The sequence below is a fragment of the Schistocerca gregaria genome, chromosome 2 (genome assembly GCF_023897955.1).
Source record: "Schistocerca gregaria isolate iqSchGreg1 chromosome 2, iqSchGreg1.2, whole genome shotgun sequence".
NCBI classification, from domain to species: domain Eukaryota; kingdom Metazoa; phylum Arthropoda; class Insecta; order Orthoptera; family Acrididae; genus Schistocerca; species Schistocerca gregaria.
The window spans coordinates 503,301,860-503,328,462 of NC_064921.1; the positions used below are offsets into that span (position 1 = coordinate 503,301,860).

Sequence of the window (26,603 nt, forward strand, 5' to 3'; positions counted from 1 at the left end):
CAAATATACCCCATAACTTTCCTTCAGATTTGTTAGAAACAAGCAATTTATTCCTTGTGCTAATTTTAAATAATTTATTTTTCAGCATTCAAAATTTATGTTGGAAATTATTTAACAGTTATTTATTGTTGTACAACTTGTTTCTGTAGGATATGGTCAAGGAACTTTTGGCAGTGGCTTTCCCCCTTGTGCTCGGTGGACTGAGTGACCCTGTTGATGATGTTGGTGCTGTAGCGGCTTCGGCACTAATTCCAGTTGCAAGCAATATAGTGGAACAGTTACCTCATCAAGTTGAAACCATTGTGAATCGTCTGTGGGACCTTCTGTTAGAACAAGATGAGTTGGCTGCAGCCTGCAACAGCTTCATGGGATTGTTAGCAGCATTATTAAGCTTGCCAGAAACACACAAACATTTAAGGTAAAAGAACGAAATGAATGACTCGGTTAACTTCATGTCTATATGGTCCATATTGTAAGAGACTTTGACTTAATAATCTCCCTCACAGCTGTCACTTGTTTTATGTATCCCAATGTGAATGTGTAAACTGTGAACAAAGGCATGTTTGGCATGAGCTGAACACCAAACAAATACCAGTAATGTTAACCAGAAAGTCAAAGTCCAGCACAGGGTCAGTAATGTAAGTAAGTATTAAATAAGACTGAATCACAGCTGCTTGCCGAGCCCATCGATGAGAGTGGTGGGAGCACCGATTGCAACTGCAGGCACATCCAAAGCTGATTAGGATGGAGGGTCGAGCGAACATGCCTTCTAGCAGCTGACCGTCCTGTGGCCTAAGACAATACTTTGGGTCCACCTTGGATGCTGCCAGCCAAATGTGAGTTCTCAGACACAGGCACCTGCCATGTAAGGAGGCCCGTATGCAGATTGGGCGTACTGCACAGTACGCAGGAGGCCTAAAATGTAGTGCATAGTGTACATGTCAGGGGGAATCCTTGTCGCATCTAGAAGTAAACTTTCCTTAAGGGAAAAGAGGACGGGGCTATACGAGCTGAGCGGAGTAAAGACGAACAAGTGAACGCCAATCGCTGTCTGTTTATGCCGTTGTTTGGATTTGCAAATGATCAGCGTTGTCATAATTACTAGGGAAATCCATAGATTCAGACTACCAGAGTGGAAATAAATGACTAACAGGAATAACAGGTAATAAAGATGACGTATTATCTTCTCGGTGTATCCCGAGAAATGAAATTTTGTCAGAAAATTTTTGGACAGATCGCTACACTAGTAAGGGCAAGTTGTACAGCCCCTGTCTAGCAGCCGCTTAAGTTCTGTTCTGGAAATAGTACGGAAAATGGTTTGTATGAACATAACAACGCCTAACCAGAGAATAATCAAGGATAACTAAACTGATGATTCTGGCAGAGTTAGTGAAGTTAACCGGCGAATAAGTTTTAATAAAGGCAGGAATAGTTCCAGAATTAGTCATGACAAGATTGTTTGTTAGGGGGAGGAAGGAGAAAAAACGGGGACACCACACAAGTTAGGGAAGAATATGACTATTCCAAATTTATATAAAATTCTCGTACTACTACTTTTCGATCTCGTGCTTCAGAAACTTGTGCGTATGAATGAAATGTGATACTTTTTTCTAACATAAAGCTTTTTGCTTGTAGTAGGCCAAATAGGCAGTTTATGTTGGCCTTCATAAATTATATTCTGTCAAATTATAAAAATGACCATTTGTGCCAAAACAGTCTCATTTATTTGTTGTGTGTTACAATTTATGCAGTGTTAGAAAGGCCTGTTTTGTTTTGTGCAGCAGACAGTGACAAAATAGACATAATCAGATAGAGAAACCACACCAGTGTTGGGTACTATTCGTATTAACAGCTTACGCAGTGTTAGACAGCGATATTTCGATTTTTCATGTAGCAAAACGTTTGCCGAACTTTGAAGTAATAGATTCTGTCGTAGAAAGGAAAACACACCATGTAAAGCTGTAGCAAGATTAGAGAGAAAACAATGCTAGAAGCTAAGGATTGAATAAATTTGTACTGTATTGCTTGTCTCTTGTCTTTACTCATTTTATGTATCGAATATGTAATTTTATGTCACCCAAAACAAAGTTATTAGCTAACAGGCAACAAAGAGTGCAAATTTTCTGAAGAGTTCTTGTTCTTCTGATTGCAAATAATACAATCCAGTATTAATTGCAAGGTTTTTTTTTAAAAAAAAAAAGAGGCAGGATGTCAAACCGGGCGACTGGGAGCAGGAGAAGCACTACAGAACATACAGTTTGATGGCATCCAGTACCAAATATACACATTTCAGTTCCACGGAGCGAAATACAGTGACGTGCGATAGGAGAATGCTGTGTGAAGCGGGGTGTCACTGCACTCTGGCACACTTAAGACCAAATAGCATGCCCTACCTTTCCTCAAACATACATGTTTTTTGTATCATACTCTTCAGAAAGATGTGTGCTACAAAATGAAAATATTGTTGAAAATTTGATCTTTTCAAATTTTTGACACTGTATCTCAAATGCTCAGTGGAGGGGAGCTGAGGGGAGGGGGGGCATCACTATCTTAGTATTGCCCCACTTTACAAATATCGTAGATCTGAGGCTGATGCGCAAAGCAGTCTGAGTTATAGTGGGGAAGTGTGTAGTCTCCCCATGACCCGTTTTACACTTAATGATTTTGCTATTTCCTCGTCATTTACTGCTCTCACGTCAAATGAAAACAAAATGCATTTCTGTGGCCGGCAGCTATCAAGTGAATTAAAATAAATTCACATAATTACGGAAGGGTAATATACGTTATTAGTTTCAGATTTTAATTCCACTTTTCTGACAGCCATGCATTAATCGCCTTGTAGAACAATGAAGTTTTTTTGTCGGTTTGCTAAATAGATTTTGTATTTATTAATCTTTTACTCCGAGTCAGTCAATGTGTTTGAAACAAAGTGTTTAGTTCCACACTATCGGCTAATTTTAACTGCTCGCTGCATTTCAAGTGCATGTTTTCATATTCTAGCACTTGTGGCATTATGCCATAATAAAGAATCAAAAATGAGTTAATACAGTACTGGCACTCCAAGAAAATTTACATCCCGAAACCCAACTGAAAAACTTGATATCAGGTCGAGACCTGCTTCTTGGGAATCTGGACATATGAATGTGCTCTTTTTAAGTATGCACTTTAAATGTGCCATTTTAGTATGCTTCACTAATTTCCGATGCTCTTGGAGTATCCTCTGATGTCTTTTTTCTTGTATGACATAATGTAAGATCTTCTGAGGTTTTACACGTATGAACATACAGGCTTCCTGAGTTATAGCAGCTGCTGAAGTGCGGTGGCACCTGTTATCTGGTGCTCTGACGACTGCTGAAACAAGCCTATTTCTAACAGGTCGTGGGAAAATATTGCCAATGGTGGTTTGAAAAGTGTTATTTCGAAGTAAATAAAAACGCAAGTTGAACTATGTGCGAGAATGTACGATGAAATTTTTAAATCACAGAGCATTTGATGACGAGCCATTTAGAAGTATTTAGAGCCCAGAAGATCATTCATGTTGTTATTATGAACAAATTTATGTAGTGCTATGGGAAGCTCGCTCTCCTCTGCTGTAGCTAATTTATTTGTGGAAAACTTTGAGGACAAGTCACTGGACTTGGCTAAAAATTTTACTGGCGCATTTGTGTGATGTATCTTAAAGAGTAACATGCACCAAATTATCAACATTATATGTGAAAACTTAGCTTCTGTTGCAGCTTATTAACCTTAGAGACCAATGTTATATGTGAAAGCTTTGCTTTTCGTGTAGCATTACTATGTATATTAATTTAAAGCATTAACTTTTCGTGTTTGTGTATCTGAACTACCTAACAGTGGTGTTGCTATTAGCTGACTACATCATGTGTCCTGTGGTCCGCATATCTGCTGTCATCGGCTGGTGGGATCACGTGACATGAGTTATGACTGGCTTACAAAAGCGCATCGCAATCTCGATTACAATGGTTCAGAAAGTAATATGAGGTGTTTGGTGGGATTCGAATGACTTCTATGCAGAATGGCACTCTACCCCATATTTCTACACTTGTGAAAGACCTCTTGCTCACATAATTTGTTGAGTATTGCATGCTGATCCATCACATCCATTTAGCTTGGCCTCTCAGGTCCCCAAACCTCAATCAGTTGGATTATTAGTACTGGGGATATCTGAAGTCACAAGTCTCCTCTGATTATCCGGGCTTAGTAGGGATGCTAAAAGACGACTTCTAAAGACAATTTCTTACCATACCTTCTGATATTTCATACAGTGCTGTTCACAACATTGTCCCTAGACTGCTGATATTGTTGATGAATGGCGGCCTACCTGTTGAGCATTTTTTATGAAGAACATTGTCGTTGCTAAAAATCAGTTGTTTTGCTAATAACTGCTTTTATGTCGTATCTGTTGGTCATTTTGTACACTTTTTTGTTCCAAGAAAACCCCATGTCATTTCAAGCATTTTTACCTCTCTACCATGAAGTATTGAATTTTCAAATGTTATCAGACTTTTGGGTCATCCTGTATCGGGCAAGGCACTGCCTTGAGGCTGTCTTTAAGGTGCTGGATAGCCTGCTGACAGGTGACCAACCACACAAATTTGACATCCTTCTAGCACAGCTGATTTAGGGCTGGTTTGTGCCACTTTGGGATTATATTTGGTATAATATGTGATTTTTGTCCAGCTGCAACAGTTTAAGGTTTGTAAGGGCTGGTATGTTTACAACGATTGCAACAATATTCCCCAATTGGGCACATGCAATGCCCAGCGACTCACGTGTGACAGTCCATCTTGTTGCACCAATGCTCTATGGTAGCAGTGGATTAGCAGAAGTACTGCAATTCTAAGCGAAGGATGTAAGTAGCAGTATGTGTAATATCTTGTGAGGTCCGGTTTTCCCATATTTCCTGATTTTTAGATCTGTCTCCTTTTTTGATTTCTGTGTAGAAAATGTTGGGGATTTAAACAGTTGTATGTTAGGAGGTTGATGTGAGTGTAAGTAGGAGGTGAACGTGTAAATAGTGAACAAGTGTAGATGTAATTTAATGTTATCATCTAAGTTATAATTTTACGAGTTCTCAAAGCATCTTCACAAATAGATATGTTGTTTGATGTCCACAGAATGCTTGAGTAGTTGTGCAGAGCTTTTATTTTCTTTTTCCCTTTCTTTGCACACACATCTTGCTTATTGTGTTTTCTAGCAAAGTAGTTGTAAACTGTGGGACTGCACCGACAAAGTGAAATGTAGATTAGTTTACTAAGAAACCCGATCTGTAACAGGGAAAGCACCTGTGGCTAAATTAAATCAGTTATCTCGATAACCTCATGGAGTGCAGTATACTGGACTGGTCTCTGAGATTATTGAGAGTTGAGACATTGAGCTTTATTATGAATTATTGAGGATTTATAGTGAAGTTGATTTATTATGAAGCTGTGACAATGAAGGATTGTGGTGTATTGTTGAGTGATACAGGTTATAGCAAGGAAAATGCCTTAAGTCTTGGAGGACAGTGCACTGGACAGGTCTCTCAGGGGTTAGAGATACAGTTTAAGGTTTGAGTGATGGTTCTCCAGTTCTTATGAGCACTATAATGCTTCTGTAGTGACTCTACTACGAATTACTTACTTTTTGTGAATAGATTTAAGTTCTTGGTGCCAAATTCTTATTCTTGTACATGAACTAGCTGCCTTCACATTGTAGTGATAAAACGCAAATGGTTAAAAACGTGCTGCATATAGTGAAACTTAATGTGTTTAGTCTGGTAGGGAATCAGTGCTACGTATTGCAACACATTGATCATTTTGCGAAGTGTGATGACTAGTTTAAAGAGGATACGTGATAATTTTAAGGTTAAGTACAAGCGTAAAGGCGGATAACACATGAGGAAGAATGGGTGCATAATTTCATAACGCGATAGGGTGCATCCCAGATCCCTACACATCTGTCTTGACGAGATGTTTCGACACTGCTGCTGAATGGACAACTGGGTTGTGGTCTGTACATGGTTAATGCACTGGTTTTGCTTAGAAGTGCAGGGAGACAGCATAGGAAATTTTGCAGGAAGCAATGGGTGGCCTCTAAGAAGTGGACCAAAGTGTGAATGATATGGACAAGAGTAACCAGTGGAGTTAAGTGTAGTAATTTGTATCAGATACACTATATGATCAAAAGTATCTGGACACCTGGCTGGACTTACAAGTTTGTGGTGCCCTCCATCAGTAATGCTGGAATACAGTATGGTGTTGGCCCATTCTTAGCCTTGATGACAGCTTCCACTCTCGCAGGCATACGTTCAATCAGGTGCTGTAAGGTTTCTTGGGGAATGGCAGCCCATTCTTCACAGAGTGCTACACTGAGGAGAGGAATCGATGTCAGTCAGTGAGGCCTGGCAGGAAGTCGGCGTTCCAAAACGTCCCAGTGGTGCACTGGTGTTCTATGGGATTCAGGTCAGGACTCTGTACATACCAGTCCATTACAGGGATGGTATTTTCATGTAATCACTTCACCACAGGCCATGCATTATGAACATGTGCTCGATGGTGTTGAAGGGTGGAATTGCCATCCCCAAATTGCTCTTCAACAGTGGTATGCAAGAAGGTGCTTAAAACATCAATGTAGGCGAGTGCTGTGATAGTGCCACCCAAAACAACAAGGTATGCATGCCTCATCCACAAAAACACTTCCACACTATAACACCACCACCTCCAAATTTTACTGTTGGCACTACATGTGTTGGCAGGTGACGTTCACTGGGCATTTGCCACATCCACTACCTGCCACCAGGTCACCACATTGTGTACCATGGTCCGTCAATCCAAACGTTCTTCCACTGTTCAGTTGTCCAATGTTTACGCTTCTTATACCAAGCGAGGCGTCGTTTGGCATTTACTAGCTTGATGTGTGACTTATGAGCAGCCGCTCGACCGTGAAATCTAAATTTTCTCATCTCCCGCCTAACTGTCATAGTACTTGCAGTGGATGCTTACGCAGTTTGGAATTCCTGTGTTATGGTCTGGATAGGTGTCTGCTTATTACACATTACAACCCTCTTTAACTGCCAGCAGTCCATATCAGTCAACAGATGAAGTTGGCCTGAATGCTTTTGTGCTGTACATGTCGTTTCATGTTTCCACTTCACTATCACATCAGAAACAGTGCACCTAGGGATGTGAAAATCACACATACAGACGTATGACACAAGTGACACCTAATCACCTCACCACATTCGAAGTCCATGAGTTCTGTGGAGCACCCCATATGGTTCTCTCATGATGTCTAATGACTACTGAGGTCGTTGATATGGAGTACCTGGTAACACAATGCACCTAATATGAAAAATGTATGTTTTTGGAGATGTCTGGATACTTTTGATCACAAAGTGTATACTGATTTTCATGTCGCAGAAGTTGTGCACAGCTTTCAGAGCTGGACAGTCAGAAGAACTATATGTATTATAGATATACTTGTCATTCAAAATGTGTCTGAGCCTAAGAAGATGGAACAGTGAAAATAGTGTAATTATAAACAGGGGGATGAAGACTATACACATGCCGTAGCTAACTTAGAACTTGAACTCCAGACTAGTATTGTGTGAAATATGAGCTTGTAGGAACAGTCCCTTTTTTATTGTAGCCATAATTTAGTCACTCAAGAGGTCAGTGGGTTAAATCACCCCCCCCCCCCCCCCATCCTTTCCCACACACGGATTGCACAAGGGAAAAACGACTATCTAAATGCCTCAGCACAAGCTCAAATTTCCCTTTTCCCTTATCTTTGAGTGGTGATCATTGCATGATTTGAAAAGTTGATGGTAATAATATATGCTCTACATCCTTGGTGAAGATCGGATTTCGGAATTTAGTGAGCAGACCTTGTCTCTAAGTGTACCCACTTCAAACTTTCTATGAGATTTGTAACACTTGCACGACGGCTAAATGTGCCAATCACGAATCTTGTTGCTCTTCTTTGGACCTTCTCAGTTTCTTGAATGAGACCCGACTGGTAAGGGTCCCATAAAGATGAAAAATACTCTTAAGACTGGACGTATTGTAAGCAATTTCCTTTGTTGAAGGACTGCATCGCTTCAGGATTCTACCAATAAACCACAATCTAGAGTTCGCCTTGCTCGTTGCTTATGTAATCTGATCATTCCATTTGAAATTATTTCGAATAGTCACACCCAGATACTTGATGGATGTTACCACATCCAAAGACTGGGCAGTTATTTTGTACTTGTACATTAATGGGGATTTTCACCTTGTTATATGCAGTAGATTACACTTACTAATATTGATAGTGAGATAACAGCCAGTCATTGCACCACGCATTTATAATTACCTAAAACTGCTTCAAAGTGGCATGAATGTTTTTCAAAGACACCTCATCTACCGGTATCTTCACTTCATGATATGACTCATTTTTGTCTGTTGCATGCAAAATAAATACTGCTTGGTGAATGTATCAATTTATACATTTACAAGCACATAACTCAATGATTAGTGCACTGAGAAATGTAGCATGTTACGTGATTGAATGCTATGGTGAATTGTCATAACATGTGCTATAACTTGGGACTATGAACTCGTGATGGTTTTCAAAGTATTCACTAGTTTTGTGTACATTTCTTTCATTCCATGAACTCATGTTGATTTTTGAAGTATCCAAATAGCGATTAGTTTTGTGTACATTTCTTTCATTCCATTCCTTTCAATCCTCCTGAAGAGAGTAGCCTTTGGTTCACATAAAATCTTCCTTTACTGGCATAGGGTGTTAATGGGTTCGCAGTTTGAACAGATTGTCTTCTGTAAATTTACATATACAAAGATTGTTGTATTCAATTTCTGTACTAAATTAATGGCAAAGTTGTATAATGGTAACGTTTTTACACACAATGATAATGATTCTAGGCATTTTCTGCATTATAGCTAAGTCCATTAACTGTCTAAACTGCATGATCCTCAAGAAACTGAGCTAGAACGTGCCTATTAAAAATATGCTAACTTCTGTCTCTCTGTCTTCATTGGTTCCAGTACTTGTAGACTGTGGACAAAATTGTGCAAACTTCAAACAAAGATAAACAATAAGCCAAAATTAGAAATCAAACTGTTAAGAGGATTGATAGTCATAGGAAAGGAGCATTTTTGTGACTAGAGAGCAGCATTTGCCCAGTTCAGTGATTTCCAGTGTGTGTAATATGCCATGTTGTGAGGTAAAAATTTTCAAAAACAAGCTCACAAATTAACTGTGAAAATAAGTGAAACAACTGCTAACAAAGTGACACCATATGGCCTGTATAAAATGAGGGATGTAAATGAACAGACTTCAGTATACTTCGTAAACTATAAGAATAAAAGTAAACAACTTCTGCTTCATTCCCTGATCACAAGTTGTGAATGTCTGTGCACATAGAGATGTGCATACGAAACGACACTCACTGTGTTTTATTGCAATTAAAAGTTAGGCTGTTAGTAGTGAATCAAGAATTTATCATCTGAGATACATGATTTGTTATAATACTCAGTATCTGACCTGATTGTGTAAATATTATGCTTTTATCACCCATAAGCATAACTACTGTGAACTTAGCTAAACACTTTAAGGCACGTCATTAATGTCAGGAAAAGTACTGGTCCCAGTGCGGAATGCTGTGTTGCAATAGCAGAGTCAGATGCTAGTTCATTTCTGTCTATGTGAAACTGTGAAGCGGTCTTCTGCATCAAGCTTCTTAGAAAATACAGAAACCAATTCCACTGTGTTCCAAAAGTTTTCTACAATATAGGGTGTGTTAAAAAAGAAGCTGGACTTTGGAGATAATGCACCAACCAGCAGTGGAAGCATACTGCGACAACTAAGCGAACATAGCAGCAGGTTTAGACAAATTGCTATGTACTGCATTTCACTCTGACTTGTAGTAAGCGGGCTACAGCCATTGAAGTGAGCACATACACAAGCTGCTTGAGTGAAAATGAAGTAGCATGAACAACAGTCTCTCTCTCTCTCTCTCTCTCTGTGTGTGTGTGTGTGTGTGTGTGTGTGTGTGTGTGTGTGTGTGTGTGTGTGTGTGTTTTATGCACGGCTGTGAGTGGTTTAAGCACTTTCAAAAGGGTAGAACGTCGCTCACTGATGATTCCTAGCCTGTATGACCTTCAAAATCGACAGATGATGACAATATTGAGAGTGTTCATGGTGTGATTCGCAGAAATTGTCGTTCGAGAAGTTGCTGACAAAGTGGGCATTGGCATAGGCGTAATTTTGGGAGAACCAGACATGGATGTTGCATCCAGACCATGTGCGTCACTCTTTGTCTGCAGCTGTCCAGCAAATCATCACATTCCCATTATGCCCCACCCACCATATTCTCTGGACCTAGCACCAGCTGACTATTTCATGTTTCTCAAACTTAAAACCATGTTGAAGGGACATCATTTCTAAATCATAAGGGAGACTCAGAAGAATGTGACAAGAGACATATGCACTATCCCAGAAAATGCATTCCAGGAGGCTTCCAAAAGTGGAAGAAACAATGGGAACAGTAGTGCCAGTAGAGTGGAATATTTTAAGGGGGACAGTGCTTAAAATGTTGTACAGTAAACAATAGATGTTCAATAGGGGACGTTCGGTTCCTTTTTGAACACATCTCTTAAACCATGGCCTGTCAAATTCCTTTTGTTATGTTACAGAAGACACTCGGTAGCTGTAGTCTTCTGTCGGTACCTACCACTGTGTGTTTAAAGAAAAAATCTGTTACCTAGGAAATTGACATATCATTTCTGAAACCATCCTGCAAATCTATCAAAATTATATGCTTACAGAAATAGAAAACTACCCTCTTGCACCATGACTTATTGGATTTCTTAGAACAGTTGTAACAGTGTAACAATATGATCTTTTGCTCTTTCATTATGTAAATCGATTCTGTTCATTTGTAATTACTGTTTTGATAATGACATTTATTGATGTGTAATGCAAAGTTTCTCTATTGCTTGCAATGTTTTTGTAATTAGTGTATGGCAGTGGGTAATTCGGAAAGTACAGTTAGTTTTTTAATAGTGTGAAAGAAGCCAACCCTCAGCTACATATATTACTAAGGGAAAGAATATTTGATTGTGACGCTGGTGCCCGTCACCTTTGATATGAACCATACGTCCATACAGCCTGTATACAGGTGTGTGTGTGTGTGTGTGTGTGTGTGTGTGGTTTTTTTATGCAGTTATGAGACTACACATTCTGTAAACTGTAATGTAATACTGTTATATCTCTTAGGTTATCGTCATCCTACATTTACAAAAACTCATGTCCTTCTAGTATAAAATAAACAATAATACTTCTGTGTCAGTGTGTCTGTAATATTGGCTGTTAGAACCCATTTTTAAAGTGGCAGCCATGTTATTCACTCTTAACCTCTTTTCCATACCGTTGTACAACACTAGGCCACTTCCTGTGGTAACATTTTAATGCAAGCTGTGGCTAATTGGCTCTTGATCTAACATTTCCTTTCACTGACATGACCAAATATTCTGTGCCTTGGTAATATCTTGAGTTATAGGTTTGGCCTCTTTCACGGTAGTCCCTCTTCTGGACACTAGTCAGCTGTCACCTGATGATCACCTAATAAGCTGCAAACCAGTTCACATTAAAGAAATATTACTGAAACAAAAATCCAGTTTGTTTGTTTTCCAGCCTTGAAGTATGAAATTATTCTACCAAAAACCGAAGGAAGGATCCATTAATACAAGATTAGTTTACATGTAGATGTTAAAGTGATTTTACTGCCATGGTTGTGTTTTTACACTTTCCAAAATACTGCAGTCTCTGTAGTTTTTGTACAGTTTCATTTATTTTACTTCTCACATTTTGAAATTTTTTCGTGTTAGGCCACAACCTCTACAAAACGTAGTACCACGTTTGTGGCCCTTTCTCAGCCATAGCACATCGTCAGTTCGTCGAGCCACGTTACAGACTTTACGAACATTAACAAGTGTATCGCTACATTGTGATAATGGTCTACAATGGACATCAGGGCTTTTACAAGATGCTTTGAGGCATATCTTCCAAAGAGTTCTGGTTGAACCAGTTGCAGAAATACAAGATTTAGCAGAACAGGTTTGTCACTGATATTATATGATTAATCTTGACCATAACTAATTTTTATTCTCTGTGCCACCTTTAGTGTTACTATAATTTTATGCAGTAGTTAACAAGTTATTTATTTTCAGTATTTGTTGGCTTCTTGCCTTTTCAGCATTTCTGTCTTCATTTCAGCTGTGTTCATAACAGAACATAATTACAATGAATTGTAAATCTGGGGTAGATATATACAATCAACCACAACATTTCAAGCTTTCAGAAATGTAAGATTCTTCATCCAACAGATGTGATGAAACAATTGGGTAAAATGAGACTAACCTGGAATTAATTTGGGAAGTTGTCCAGGACCACAGGGGAAGCAGCATACAGTGAGACAGGCTGATGGGGAAAATAAGTACATCCAGAAATTTAAAAGAAGAGATGCAAAAATAACATGACACTGATTCAAACTTTTTGGTGGTGTAACATCAATAACTGAATTGTTCATTTATTTCCTCTTGGTGAATATGCTTGGACCAGTGAGGTACTTGTCCTCATATCTCTTCATCATATGAATGAACAGTATTCCATTTGAGTTGAAATTCTGTCTTAACAGGTTTCTATACTGCACTTCGTGATTTTTTTTGCACTGAATATGGACTTTTTTTGCAACCGCTGGTTTAGTATTTGTGCTTACGTATAACCATTTTTGTTGTTGTCAAAAAAAAAATTTATTTTCTCTGGTTTCCTTTCTACTTTTGTTTCACAGTTTTGCGTTTTATTGTACTGCTCATTTTTCACAATAAGGTGTTGTAGATTTTTTTTTAGCTTATACACTAATGATTTATTAGTTCCCTGTAATAAGACAGTTTTATACTGTGTGCTAGGTTACCTTGTCTCCATTCTCTTTTAAGATAGCCAGCCCATTGTTTCACAGTAATTCTTGCTGAGATGTGATATTAGAATATCTGCATACCGCAAATATGTGGACCATAGTTTCACACATGTAGATTTGAGCAACGAGTCTGTAGCTGGAAAAAGTTCTGTCGTGCTCTGAAGTTTCCCTGCCATTGATCTCCTTCAGCTTTTTCTGTGACAGACTTTTTCTTGCAGTGAAGAAGCAAAAGTTGTTTTCTACAGCTGTTAAAGTCATTTATGACTTCATGAAAAGTTCTTATTTGTATATTGACTTGAATATTTTTGTTATAAAGTTCTTCATTTATACTTTGGATCATAGAATCCTTTCCTGCTGGTAATAGCAGCACTTGTTCAAGTTTTATTGTAAATAATTTGAAAAGGTAGTGATTGTGATCTGCTGTGTGGTATAGTTATCCTAAAGATTACTATATAAATAAAAATATAAGCTATAACAAATAAGTTGATAAGAGAAGTAGTTGAGTGAAACATGTTCTCTAGTTGAATCTATTTACGCATTAACCTTCGTGACAGGATTAAGTCTGGGTGTTGGACAAGTCTTCAAACCTGCACTGCCATGTATGGAAGATGGTCATAGTGCAAACCTGTGTTCAACACACAGTTTTAGCTTATCATGAAGGTATTTTGTTACTGTGGCTGGCTGTAAATCTGTGTGTCTTAAATATTACTATTAAAAAACTTGAATTAAAAATTTTACATGTCCATAGGTCTGGGGGAACTTAATACGTAACAGTCAGTTAACTGTTCTTCTGAATGCAGCTTGCCCATATTTTAGCACATGGCTGTGTTTGACCATGCAGCCTGCTAAAATTCCTTTTGACCCATCAGCACTGATACACAGCAAAACTTCTATTAGAGTGAGTATATGCAAATAATTGATGTTGGTCATATTGTTACAATTCTAGATAATTAGAATGACAGTGTACAAATTTTAAAAGGGAAAGTAACCAGAATTTTGTACTTATTACATCTGTGTGCACATGCTGTATCCCAACATTACTTTACTAACAAAAAATCTTTTATTAACATTGAAAAATACACTTGCTTTTTCATTTGTACCTGTGTGCACATCACGTCGCGCACCACGCTACATTAAAATTCCGTGTAATAAGCAATTTTGTTTTTGGCCTAGTGTATGTGAAATACTATTCTAATTAATTATTCAAACTTAATTAAGATTTTATGTTTTATAGTTGTATTTGTTTTGTAATTATCAGGATAGCGGAAGTGATAAAGTCAACAAAAGGCTGAGAGTTTCATCTTTGGAGAATGTTGCAGGCACTGCAATAGTTCCAAAGTCCGAACAGAAACTTTTTGTGGGTGGAACAGAAACTACACCTTTAGCAACACGAGAAGGGAATGTAATGAAAGCTCGGTGCATGGCCAGCCGTATGTTAGGTGAGTGTTCAGTTACAACATGAATACAAAATTTTTCATTATTGTCAGGATAATCCATTGCATTTATGTTTTACATTGTGCCATAAATCTACATTAAAAAAATCTTACTACCAACTGGCTGTGGCCCTTTACAGCCTCATTCCACAGTTATGCCTTTAAGCATGTTACACTTCCTTACTTCATCCATATTTTTTGCTATGGAGCTCAACTCTTTTCTTAGCTTCCCTACCTGAAACTTATTTTAAAAACCATCTGATTTGTTTTGATGTAGATAGCATGAAATTCTCCAGAACTAGCATGTGATCACTGTCTAGCCATTTCACAGTTTATGATAAAGTTGTTCATTGGTTTTTTTCCTGTTTGTTGTGAAGTACTTATGTTGAATACAAGGCCATCAACTACTGTAAGAGAACATTTGTAATTGATGAATGGACAGTTTTCAGAATATAGGTGCAATGACCACCAAAGTGATTTAAGATTCTCTGTGATCTCTCAGGTTTCCTCATTGTCGTTAACGGTGTGCTTTCTGAAGCTTACAATGCTGAATGATGTGACATAGTGGTTGAAGAATGTAGTTCAAATTGTTTATGCATGGAATGGTTTCCATAAATTATAAGATGAATGTTAGGTCAGACCTTTCATCAAGAACATGGCTGATTTCCTTCCCCAGGTTTTTCCTCATTCCGCTCTTCATAATTCTCTTTGTAACCACATAAAGCCAAAAATATATGTACTTAAGGCTTCTATATCTAGATAGGAAATTGATCCAGAAAAGGGGCAGAGCTCAAGAAAGTTGGACTAGGAGGAAAATTTAGATGAGACACTATCATGAGAAACTAACAAATGGGAGATATTTGGGGGGGGGGGGGGGGGAGACTGAAAATTAAAAACAAGGCATGTGGAAAACACTTAAATAGATAAAATGCATGAAAAAGTGAATGTATGGGGAAAAGTATAAGTGAGAAGGGGGTGGAAAGGTTACAGGAGCATAGGAAAATGTGTGTGGTGTAGCTATGCCGACAAGAAGAAAATTGTATTAGATGTGAACAGAAAACAAATGTCAATCTAGTTTAAACAAGAGATGAGAACCATAAGTGTTCTATAGAATATATGATAAATGGAACACAGCAAAACTAGTGGTCCTGGAAATAATAGCTGAGATAATCTACATGATGAAGGAAGTGCTGAAAACATATTGTATTGCAGGATATTTTGCATTAACAGAATAAACTGCCTGTCTTGCCACTCAGTCTTACTAACTCATTAGCTAGTGCTCAAAAGCTAGCGTGAATGCTGTTTCCTGCTATATGTTTCTGTGCTCTATAGTTCATTCCACTATAAGTGACTTGTTGACTTTTCTTGTTTTACATATTGCTCCATCCAGTAATTTCCATTACTTTTATACTCGCCCTAAGTTAAGCTCAGTTGATGTATCTTGCCAAGCTTTTATACCAAGGGAGGCTAGTGAACTGTGGGTAAGGTTGTCAAATGCCCTAATGCCAGATGCAAATTCAGGTGATGTTGGTATTCTGGCCTCACTGAAAAAATATTGGTAGTAATTTACAGGTAACCGTGAGATGGACACAGCCAATTCTGCATCCATACCGTGCTACACAGTAGAATTTTAACATGACTGTAGAGACACAAATTTTCTCATTCTTGTTATTTAAGGATAATACACAAGGTGTCACTGAGGAAATGGATCACTCCATGATATTTGGATTGGACCTGCCAGTCATCTTCAGGTGAGCCATGAAGCTTGATGAAGTCCACTCTGCCTTATATGCCAAAATTAATGTTTTGTCATACTCCATCGAATGTCTGTTGTATATACAATGTTCCGCAATTGCAGACTTGTTTGGTTGGAGAAGGCGAGTGCAATGTTCATGTTCTGTGCAACATTCTTCCACTGTGCATGTTGTTTGTCCTGTGTAGGCCATACCACATTGGCAAGGTATTTTGTAAATTCCCACCTCCTGCAGTAACAAGTTATCCTTAACTGATATTCCAGCAGGTCCAAAATCTGAGATGGTGGGCAGGAAATCACTTTCACCTTGCTAAGGATTCTTGCTGTTTTGATGGAAATATTTCCAATGAATGGAAGAAAACCTAGGGACTTTGCTGGTGCATTCTCCTCTTTATCCACTTCCTGCTTCTTGATTTTAGCTGAAGTGCCCTGTTACTTTGCCAGATCAAGTATCCATTGTCTCAGAACACTGTCTTTAAATGTGCAAGTTCTTTTGGTAAACTATCTGCATCCGACACTGCATGGGCCCTGTGTACAAGTGTTTGAAGCACACTCATGGTTTGGGATGGATGATGGCAACTTGAAGAGTGCAAGTACAAATCAGTGTGAGTGGGCTTACGATAAACAGAATGCCCCAGAGAGATGTCACTCTTCCATATAACCAAAACATCCAGGAATGGGAGACAATCATCTTTCTCCAGTTCAATAGTAAATCAAATATTCTCATGAATGGAGTTAAGATGATTGAAAAACTCCATTAACTCATCTTCCCCATAGACACACGCTATGAAAGTATTGCCCACGTACCTCCGAAAAACAGTTGGTTTAAGAATCGTTGATTCCAGAGTCTTTCCTCAAAATGCTCCATAAAAGAGTTAGCCACCAGGGGAGACAAGTGGCTGCCCATGGTGACACTGTCAGTCTCTTCAAAATATTCTTGGTTAAACATAAAATAGATTGAGCAAAGAGTGTGTTGAAACAAAACAGTGGAGCCTGACTGAAACTGCTTACCAATTAATGCCAAGGAATCAGCAAGGCATACATTTGTAAAAAGAGATACTACATCAAAACTCGCTAAAAGATCTGAACTATTTAGGTAGAGAGCCCCCAGTCTCTTGATAAAATCGGCTGAGTTCTGTATATGATGTGGACTTTTGCCAACCAGTGGTCTCGGCTAGAAAGCAAGATGTTTGGCTAAATCATATGCAAGGGCATCACTGTCACTCACTACAGGCTGTAAAGGAAGACCTTATTTGTGCAATTTAGGAAAACCATTCGGTCTTGGTGGTACGCTTCCAATGGTCTTAATCACTTTATGGTTTCTGGAGGTAACGAGGAAGAATTGAGGAGTGTACACGTCTTCTGTTGCACACGTGCTGTGGGGTCGTGATCAATCTTCCTTACATATTATCACTAAGTAGGCCATACATCTTCTCCAAATACAAACCACACGGTAACAAAACAGTTGAGTTATCTTTATCAGGCTTCAGCACCACTATGTCAGGATCCTCTTGGAGATTTTGTAATGCACCTCTTTCTGTAGAGATTTTACTACTGCGTTGAGGGGGAGTTTTCAGAAGTGAATGGCAAGTTTCTCTTCTTATTTCTTCAGCAGCATCCATATGAAGGCCTTGTCCAGCTTCTTCAACACCACTCACAAAACTTATCAGAGGTAGTGCACTTGGTGTAAGTGCAAAATTGAGTCCTTTACCCAAAACCGACAGCATTGCATGGACCAAATTCTTCTCCGTGAAGGTAACAATGTTAAGTCGTGCAGTTATTCCCTGTGGCGACTGTTGTTGTGGCATGAAATGATTAAATTTTGGCATCTGCTGAGTACTTGCACCCTTAAATATCCAATCAAACTTGGCTTAAGTCACTCTCTCAACCCAATGCCACGATACAGGAGAAACAATTGCCGCAATCTTCAGATGTAGGTGGAACATTTCTCCTGAAATGGCATCCAACCTTCATCTCGTATAACAAATTCTCTCCTCAACAATAGTGTGACTGGCCTTCTCCAGCATCTTCTGCACAGTGGCAGTCTTAATAAAATGTGTCACTCTGGCAAATTTTGGTGTTATGCCATGGTCCCGATGTATCATAAAAAATTTAAATAACTTTTAAGTTTTTCTCTCTCACCATGTAGCTTGCTGAAACTTCTTACGTGTGAGGCCATCTCCTCCCCATAAAGACATTTAATATGAAATTTAAAATTTTCCTGGATAATTAAATGTTTGAAGAGATTTCAGGATTGCAGCTGGACATTGTCAACTTCACGCCATGATATTTAAACTTTACACGTACCAGTCATCTTCAGGTGAGCCATCTAAGACTGAAGATATGTTCACCACTCCACCTTATACAGCGTGCTGATAGTATTGCCTCACATGCATGAGAGTCATGGTGACTGAAGGACCATATCACCTGGGGGGGCAGTGACCTGTCTTCGGCATTGCTGCTTGCTGCAGTCGCCGGAGTATTCTGGCATCTTTGTCTAGAACAAATCTCGGAGATGACGGGATTCCACACTGTCATGGTTCATTAGGTTTTCCACAATGTGTGTTGCAACAGATTCTTTTATAATGGAGTCCCAAAAAGGTGTTGCTGTGGCCAAAATTAATGTTTTGTAATACTTCATTGAATGCCCATTGGATATACAGTGTTCCACAATTGCAGAATTGCTTGGTTGCAAAAGACAAGTGAAGTTGAAATAATTAGATAAAAATGAAGAATTATCACAAAAGTCATCTAATTTCCATCATTTATTGTACAAGACTGGAACTTTCATTATGCTGAACTTTCTAAAAATTATATCACTCAGATGCTGTCCATTTTTCCACACGTCCTGAATGTAAGTCATTAGTGAAGGGTTTGCATAATGCAGCAGTCACCACCTTGGGGGTTCCGTTTGTGTCTTCAGATTAGCTAAGGTTCGTGGTCCAGTATGCCACAGAACACTCTCCGGTTGCTACATAAAAAGAAATCACTGACTGGAAGGTCAAGTAATGTTAGTATTTCTTGAAATTATTCAACAAATAAACCAATGTTTTACCACTGCCATTTGTATGAAGTAGCTTAATGCCAAGGTTTGGAAATGTGTGGAACCAAGCATCAAGAAATGCCTCAGATATGTTGACATAATGTTTGGATGTAACAATAACAGAAGCACATCATTCATCCTCAGACAATAAGTACCTATCACCCTGTTGAAGCTGAACAGGATTTCTGTGAGCACAGTAACAGATGGTCTGCTTATTACGTAACTATTCAGTGACAAAGAGCTTCATCAAAAAATCCAAAGGCTTTGAAAGAAGTTTGCAACTTCCTCACTCAGTGGCATTAGCCAAAAGTTATTCACAAGTCTGAGATTTTGTTGTTACACAATCTGAAGTTTGTAAGGATAAAACTGAAGCTGAGGGCATACTCTTTGAATGCTCTAATGTCTGAACAGCAGTGGTAAGGTAATTCTTCATTCCAAATGACAAGGACTCATTTCAATGGCAACTTGAATGGCATCAGTGTTTCCAGAGCTATCTACTGACCATATAAATGGACTAGGCTTTTTCTTAAAAACTGAACTAGTCTCATCAAAATTCTGAACCTATGTTTTTTGAAGTTCCTCTCTTGCCATTTACTTATACATTTTTCATTAATATTGGCAGTTCATCCTTTGACATTCACTGGAAATATCCAAATCACTTTAGCTGTTGTGTTTGGATAGTTCTCTTCAGAGGCTTTGCATTTAATTTTTGTGAATGTCAGTTTTTTTAATCCTGTCTCTGACAGGCCCATTTTCAAAAGCGAAAACATCACTTAGCTTTCTGGCAATCTTTTCCCCACACAAAATACTACTAAATTGTGCTGATGCTGCAGCTTTCCATGAAGATGGCTCATTTTCCAGCGCCAACAGTTGTGGTTGTTTAGATCACTGTTGATATGTAGTGCGTACTCATTATCCCTTAATATCTCACTGTTCCCTTTCAAAACGAATTTTTATGAAATTATCAATCTATTCCTAGTTGTTTCTGGTTCAGTGGGTGTTACACAGTCCAGATGCCATTATTGTGACCACCACCTATGTTAAGGGTCAACAAGCAATAACCACTCAGTCTGCAAATGGCAGCACTAGCAATAGCAGGTGTATAAAGTGTGTCACAGGCACACTTAAAACAGTGTAGTCATTATTGTAATGCAGAAACGGAGTGATTCATCTGACATCCAAAAGCGCATGACCATTGGCTTTTGGCTGAAGGGTGGAAGCATTTCCGAAACAGCTTACTTTGTAAACTCCTTCATGTGCCACTGTGATTAAAGTATACTGTGCATGGCAAAATTTCGCTATCCAAAACTGGCACCAATGCAACTGCAGTGTACCGTGGGGTGTAGATGACAGGGGTGGAGACAGCTGTGGTAAGGACAAATAGAGGTGCAAATGTTCAGCAACTGACTGCTAAATGAACCAAGGGGCTACCAACAGTGTGTCCCAGTGACCGTTCAGTGAATGGTGCTGCATGTGGGCCTCCACAACAGCATGCTGGTGGACTGCTGTCCAACAGCAATAAAGGTTGGAATTTGCACACCAATACCACAGCTAGCCCTTCACTGAATGGCAACAGGTGGCCCTTTCAAGTGAATCACATTTTATGCTTCATCTGACAGATGACCCTTAGTGTGTACAGCATGAAACATTTGAAAGCAAACACCGTGCAATAATTGTCAAAAGGTCCCAGGCTAGAGGAAATGAACATTATTATCTAGGGAATGTTTTTGTTGCATTCCCAGTGTGATATTGTAATTCTGAAAGCTGCAGTGACTCAACACCAGTATGCATCTGTCCTTGGCACAATGGCATCTACCAGCAGGACAATACAACATGTCACATAACTCGCAGTGTACATGGATGATGTGAAGAGCACCAGGATGAATTTACCAGACTCCGCTGGAAACAAACTCCCTGACTACCTGGATTGGGTTGTTCGTGCCAACCTCAAACTTAGCACAGCTGGCCATGGCTCTGGATTTAGCATGGTTCCGCATCCTTGTTAGTATCTTCAAGAACCTCATAGACTCTCTTCCTGTATGTCTCATGTCAGTCCATTCTGCAGAAGATGCTTATTCAGGCCTTTGAGAGATGGTCACATTATATTTCATCTGTAAACAGACTCCTTGGGGAAAAAATGTCATCATTTGATTCTGGCTACAGAAATGTTTAAATGACCTCAGAGGAGGTGTAAGGTTTGTGCAGAACAAAGCAAGACAAGATTTGGGAAAGTAGCAGGAAAAGATACCAGGTCCTTCTGCGAAGAATGTGACATAAGATGTCATTTGCCAAAATACTTCAAAATTTTTTGTACTGAGATAAATGTAACTAAGTAATTTTCAGTAAAAAAACATTTTGAAATACTTGTATTTCAGTAACAATAAGTTCTATCTCTGTTTAGGAAATGGAAGACAAAAAAGTTGTTATTGTTGTGAAAACAACACATTTTCGTTTCAGCATAAAAAGATGCTCACTAATGTGTGTATATCATAGGAAAAAGACCCATCTCTCAAATGCAATAAAGAGAATAAGTTCTGTTTAATAGAACCCGTTACACTCTAGTTACCCATTCCTCAAAGTGTTGAGCAAATTTGTTTATTCGTTTTGTAATTATAGACAGAATTAATGTTTCACATATCATCAATCAATTCAATACATTGAGGCATTGGGTTGTTGGCAGAGAAAAAGAAGATTGTATGAAAACTTAAGTCTTCCCTCAAATCCAGCCACTCTTGAGGTGAGCCTCACAAAAAGGTTTTTACCTAGTTGTGTGTGCCAAAAGGTGGTGGCTGCTGCTGCTGCTGCTGCTGCTGCTGCTGCTGCTGCTGATGATGATGATGATAATAAAGAAGAATAGTTTGTGAATGTGCTGGAATTAGGTCTTGTGAGCTGGGTATGAGATTTTGGCGACACAAAAAAAAAAAAAAAAAAAAATATGTGGGCAGTGGAGACAGTATACAATTTTAGTCTATTCAAGTCCAGCTGCTGTCACTCTACCCATCAATCCCTACTATTGATTTCTGTTGCAGTATATTACTCATGCATGTAGGACATACTATAGTGGTCAATATTGAGAAGAGTGACGTGTCATTTAGCAGTGACAATGCTTTGATCTTTTTTGCTGGTCGTTTGTGGGGAAAGTGTACATATAGGTCCTGAGGATTTTTTGTCTATGTTCAAGCAGTGAATTAGAACTTTGGGCTGAAATGGGAGTCAAACAGTGTATACTGCAGAATTTATTGTACAAAGGCCACTTTGTACAGAAAGTGCTGTTTTCAGCTGATAGTGCATGCAGTTGGAAGTTGTTGGTAGGATATAGGTAGCTATGAGTTTATACTCAAGAAGTTAAATGGTGATGTGCAGGTATCAATATAATTGGTCATATTATTTATTCCATTCATTCCTTCGTCCATGCATAAGAAAATAGTGAGAAACGGAATTAAGATACCTAAGCGACTGAAGAGAAACAGCTTACACTTTAGCAGCCTATGTGCACAGATAAAATCTCTTAAGTCTTTCATAAAGTTGTGAATAGTATATACCGAAAATTTGTGAAGAACTTCTAGTTTCACTCTCCTCAGTCATGGTGTTTTCATAAAATGTTACTTATTGACAAACTTCTGATGTATCCCTCTGTCCCTTTACTGCATTTAATCACAGTTGTTTAAGTATCCTGAAACTTAGCTGTTACAGTATTGTACTTATTGTTTCCATTCAAACCAAAACTCCAGTGCAAGTATATGTGTAAGTACCTCAAAAATTTGGTTCTTGTCACACTGTCTGCATCTTAAGAGTAGTTTAAAATGCTAAAAGAAGTATTAATTGGAGATGAAAAGAAATGCGAATTTTTTTTTTATTCAAGACACACTTAAAGATAATGTCAGTTTATTGTGCAGCTATCATGCATAAAAATGTTGAAAGTTAATATTTCTCATTTACAGGTTTGTTGTCGTGTTTTGTGATTAAACACGATCCTGCAGTAGTATACACTCCAGATATGGAAACTCCTATTGACTGCTATGTGAAATTGTTGTTGGCAAATCTTAACTCGAAATCAGCTTTACAGCGCATGGTTGTGGGACTTGTAGTTGCAGAATGGGCAAGACTTGATCCAGGTTGGTACACAGCAAACATTTTAAATTTTATTCTCTTAAGTGAATTATGGAAATGAGTTCAAAACACACAAAGCATGAGTTGCATTCTGGAACCAAATATAAACCAGTGATTCACACATCACTTTTGCATCTGCACTATTAACACAGTCTAAATTAGTGATGCAAGAAATGACTTGATACCTTACAGATCCTGGAGCACAGCAAGCTGAAGTTCACATGTTAAAGAGAACTGAGCTAGGTGGCACACGTGTTCAGGACAGCAGTTGAAATCCCCATTCAGCTATCCTCATTTCAATTTTCTGTGGTTTCCCTAAATTGTTTGAAGCAATTGCTAGGATAGTTCCTTCGAAAGTTTGGAGCCAGTTTCCTTCCACAACCCAAGTTTGTGCTCTGTCTCCAGTGACATTGTTGTCAATAGGGTGCTGAACCCTAATCTTCCTTTCTTTTTTCTTCATGAGAAGGAACAAAATTAATACCTTCCAAATTGGGTGGAGTCAAAAAAACATTTGGAAAATTATGTTCTTAAATTTCACCAGCAGATTTGTTAGGATGCAAGAATATATTTAATTTTCTGAAAATGCTCACATATTGCACACATATTGAACACTAAAATGTTCAAAGTGCTAATCATTTTGCTGTACTGTTGGTTCAAAAATTCTTGCTAAAAATTTTGTCTTCAGTTTTTCTAACATGAAGTAAGCCGTTGCACTTCAAAAATGTCAATGTTTTGAAGTTTTACTTCTACAGTAATATGGTATAAATGATTGAATGAAGTGAAATTTCTGCTTTATTATCTCATAATTAAATAATTTCTCCTCCCAACAAAAATTGTGCTGACAAAAGGATGTCTGTGTGAGAATTAAGGTTAATTAATTCTTACCTGCATTGCGTAAGTTTATTATTCGTGTGTATTTGCTAATGAAAATACTCCTGGAGTATACAGAAAAACCCAGAATTGTCAAATAAATAACTTTTAATAACGAAAAATGGTGTGCTCATGAAATGAAATGAATTTGACAGGACAAAGTTTGTGGAGTGCTCCCTCTGTATTTGAATTGGAAGTAGTAAACTATGTATGTCACTGTTGACAATTTTGTTTCTCGGCCGAAATTATTGCTTTTGTGACTGGAGAAGTGTTGACTGGAGGGCTGAGAGTAACTAACAAGACCAAAATCATCATTAAGTTTTTAGATAATCTCCTCCCTTGTAGTAGGAGTCTCTCTCTCTCTCTCTCTCTCTCTCTCTCTCTCTCTCTCTCTCTCTCTCTCTCTCTCACACACACACACACACACCGAGAGAGAGAGAGAGAGAGAGAGAGAGAGAGAGAGAGAGAGAGAGAGAGAGAGGGGGGGGCAGTAGCTTTGTATGGAGATGGTTCTTTAACCAGATATCAATCTAGCCCTAGCTGCTACTGTTTAGTTGCATTTCAGATTGTACAAATTCCTGTAATAAACAATATCATGGTTTGAAACTTCCTGGCAGATCAGAACGGTGTGCTGGACCGAGACTCGAACTCGTGACCTTTGCCTTTCGCGGGCAAGTGCTCTACCAACTGAACTACCCAAGCACAACTCACGCCCCGTCCTCACAGCTTTACTTCCGCCAGTACCTCGTCTCCTACATTCCAAACTTTACAGAAGCTCTCCTGCGAACCTTGCAGGACTAGCACTCCTGAAAGAAAGGATTTTGCGGAGACATGGCTTAGCCACAGCCTGGGGGGTGTTTCCAGAATGAGATTTTCACTCTGCAGCAGAGTGTGCTCTTGCCCGCGAAAGGCAAAGGTCCTGAATTCGAGTCTCGGTCCAGCACAGTTTTGATCTGCCAGGAAGTTTCATATCAGTGCACACTCTGCTGCAGAGTGAAAATCTCATCTGGAAATATCATGGTTATAGAAATTGTCCTTTCCGTTGTAATGCTGCAAATATAGACAGTAATATTGACAAGAATAGTTACCCATATATTGTTAGGAAAGAAGGATGTTGAATTTGCTATAGAGTTAGGTGGTGCATTGGTTAAGACTCCGGACTCTTATTTGACGCTGCTGTATTCTGTGATGACAAAGCATCCAATCATACAGTAGCGTATAGCGGGTTACTGCAGACCTGCCCTGAGAACTAAACTTCCCCTGAAGCCCATAAGAAAACGGTCTGCAGCAACACAAATACGAGGGCTATGCTGAAAGTTTTTAGCAGAATATGTGGAGAAAAAAAATTATTTGCAAAAAAAGTTTACAACTTTTCAAAATACTCTCCATTAGCATGTATACAGTTTTCCATTCTCTGAAACCACTTAGAAAATGTGTCAGTCCAAGCTTCTTTTGGGATGTCACTTAGTCCACGCTGCAATGGCCTCTTCATCTGATGAAAATCACTGCCCTCGAATTTTTTCCTTAGTCTTAGGGAACAGAATGAAGTCACAGGGGGCCTGGTCAGGTGAATGGGGGGGGGATGAGGTAACACTCGCACTTTTTCCTTCTCCAGAAATTCCATCGTTCAGGCAGCTCTGTGCGCAAATGCATTGTCGTGATGCTTGGACTTTGGATGCTGTGATTTCCATGTACCGATGACTTTTGGAAGACAATCATTCACATACCATTCAGCATTGACTGTACGACGTGTGTTCAAGGTCACAGAGGAGAGATGCCCGATCTTTGTGAAAAAGTTGCCACCATCTTTTTTCCAGAGCTCCGACTCCGTTGAACTTTTGTGGGTGGTTCCTCCCCTGGAATTAAATTTTTCGAGCATGAAACAACACCAGTCCACTCTCGCCTCCTTTTGGCTTTCTGTCAGGGAATGAGGCACCCAGCGGGCACATCTCTTAGTAACGATGATCCTTCAGTGTCGCAAAATGTAAGATGTGGATCATCTTTGATCATTTTCCTCACAGCATCAGTGTTTTCAGGAGTCAGTGGCATTATTTGGCACTTAAACCCTTTTTATAATCGTAAAAAATCATGGCATGAAAGTTGCGGCGCGACAGCTCCATCCTGCACCGTCTCTGACTCAGCACTGCCTGTGCTTTATTACCGCGCTGTGGGGGGGTATCACCACTAGCCAGGGGCTGCGCGCATACGTCCCAAAGTTGAAAAACATCGCTCTTTCAAATGAAAACAACCCCATTGTCCTCCGCCTTACGGTTTACGGGCTGCAAAAAACTTTCGGCATAGCCCTCATATGCTAAGTTGTTTACAACTGAATCTCCAGCAGGTACTGCGTGGAGCCAGCATTACCACAAACAGCATTTACATCACTGCACTACCTTGCCTCTGTGAGTAACGTGC

At 39.0% G+C, this 26,603-nt stretch overlaps 2 protein-coding genes across 2 annotated transcripts in view; both read left to right on the forward strand.

The window, feature by feature from the left end:
* The window catches only part of LOC126328547 (endonuclease III-like protein 1), a 250,074-nt gene that overhangs the window by 191,162 nt on the left and 32,309 nt on the right, over positions 1-26,603 (forward strand). The window lies entirely within an intron of this gene.
* Positions 1-26,603, forward strand: part of LOC126328531 (TATA-binding protein-associated factor 172) — a 274,135-nt gene that overhangs the window by 38,608 nt on the left and 208,924 nt on the right. Inside the window, exons 10-14 of the mRNA XM_049996048.1 lie at positions 150-418; positions 11,892-12,120; positions 13,728-13,877; positions 14,238-14,418; positions 23,150-23,323. Coding sequence (XP_049852005.1) covers positions 150-418; positions 11,892-12,120; positions 13,728-13,877; positions 14,238-14,418; positions 23,150-23,323 — 1,003 coding nt within the window. The remainder of the gene's footprint in view (positions 1-149; positions 419-11,891; positions 12,121-13,727; positions 13,878-14,237; positions 14,419-23,149; positions 23,324-26,603) is intronic.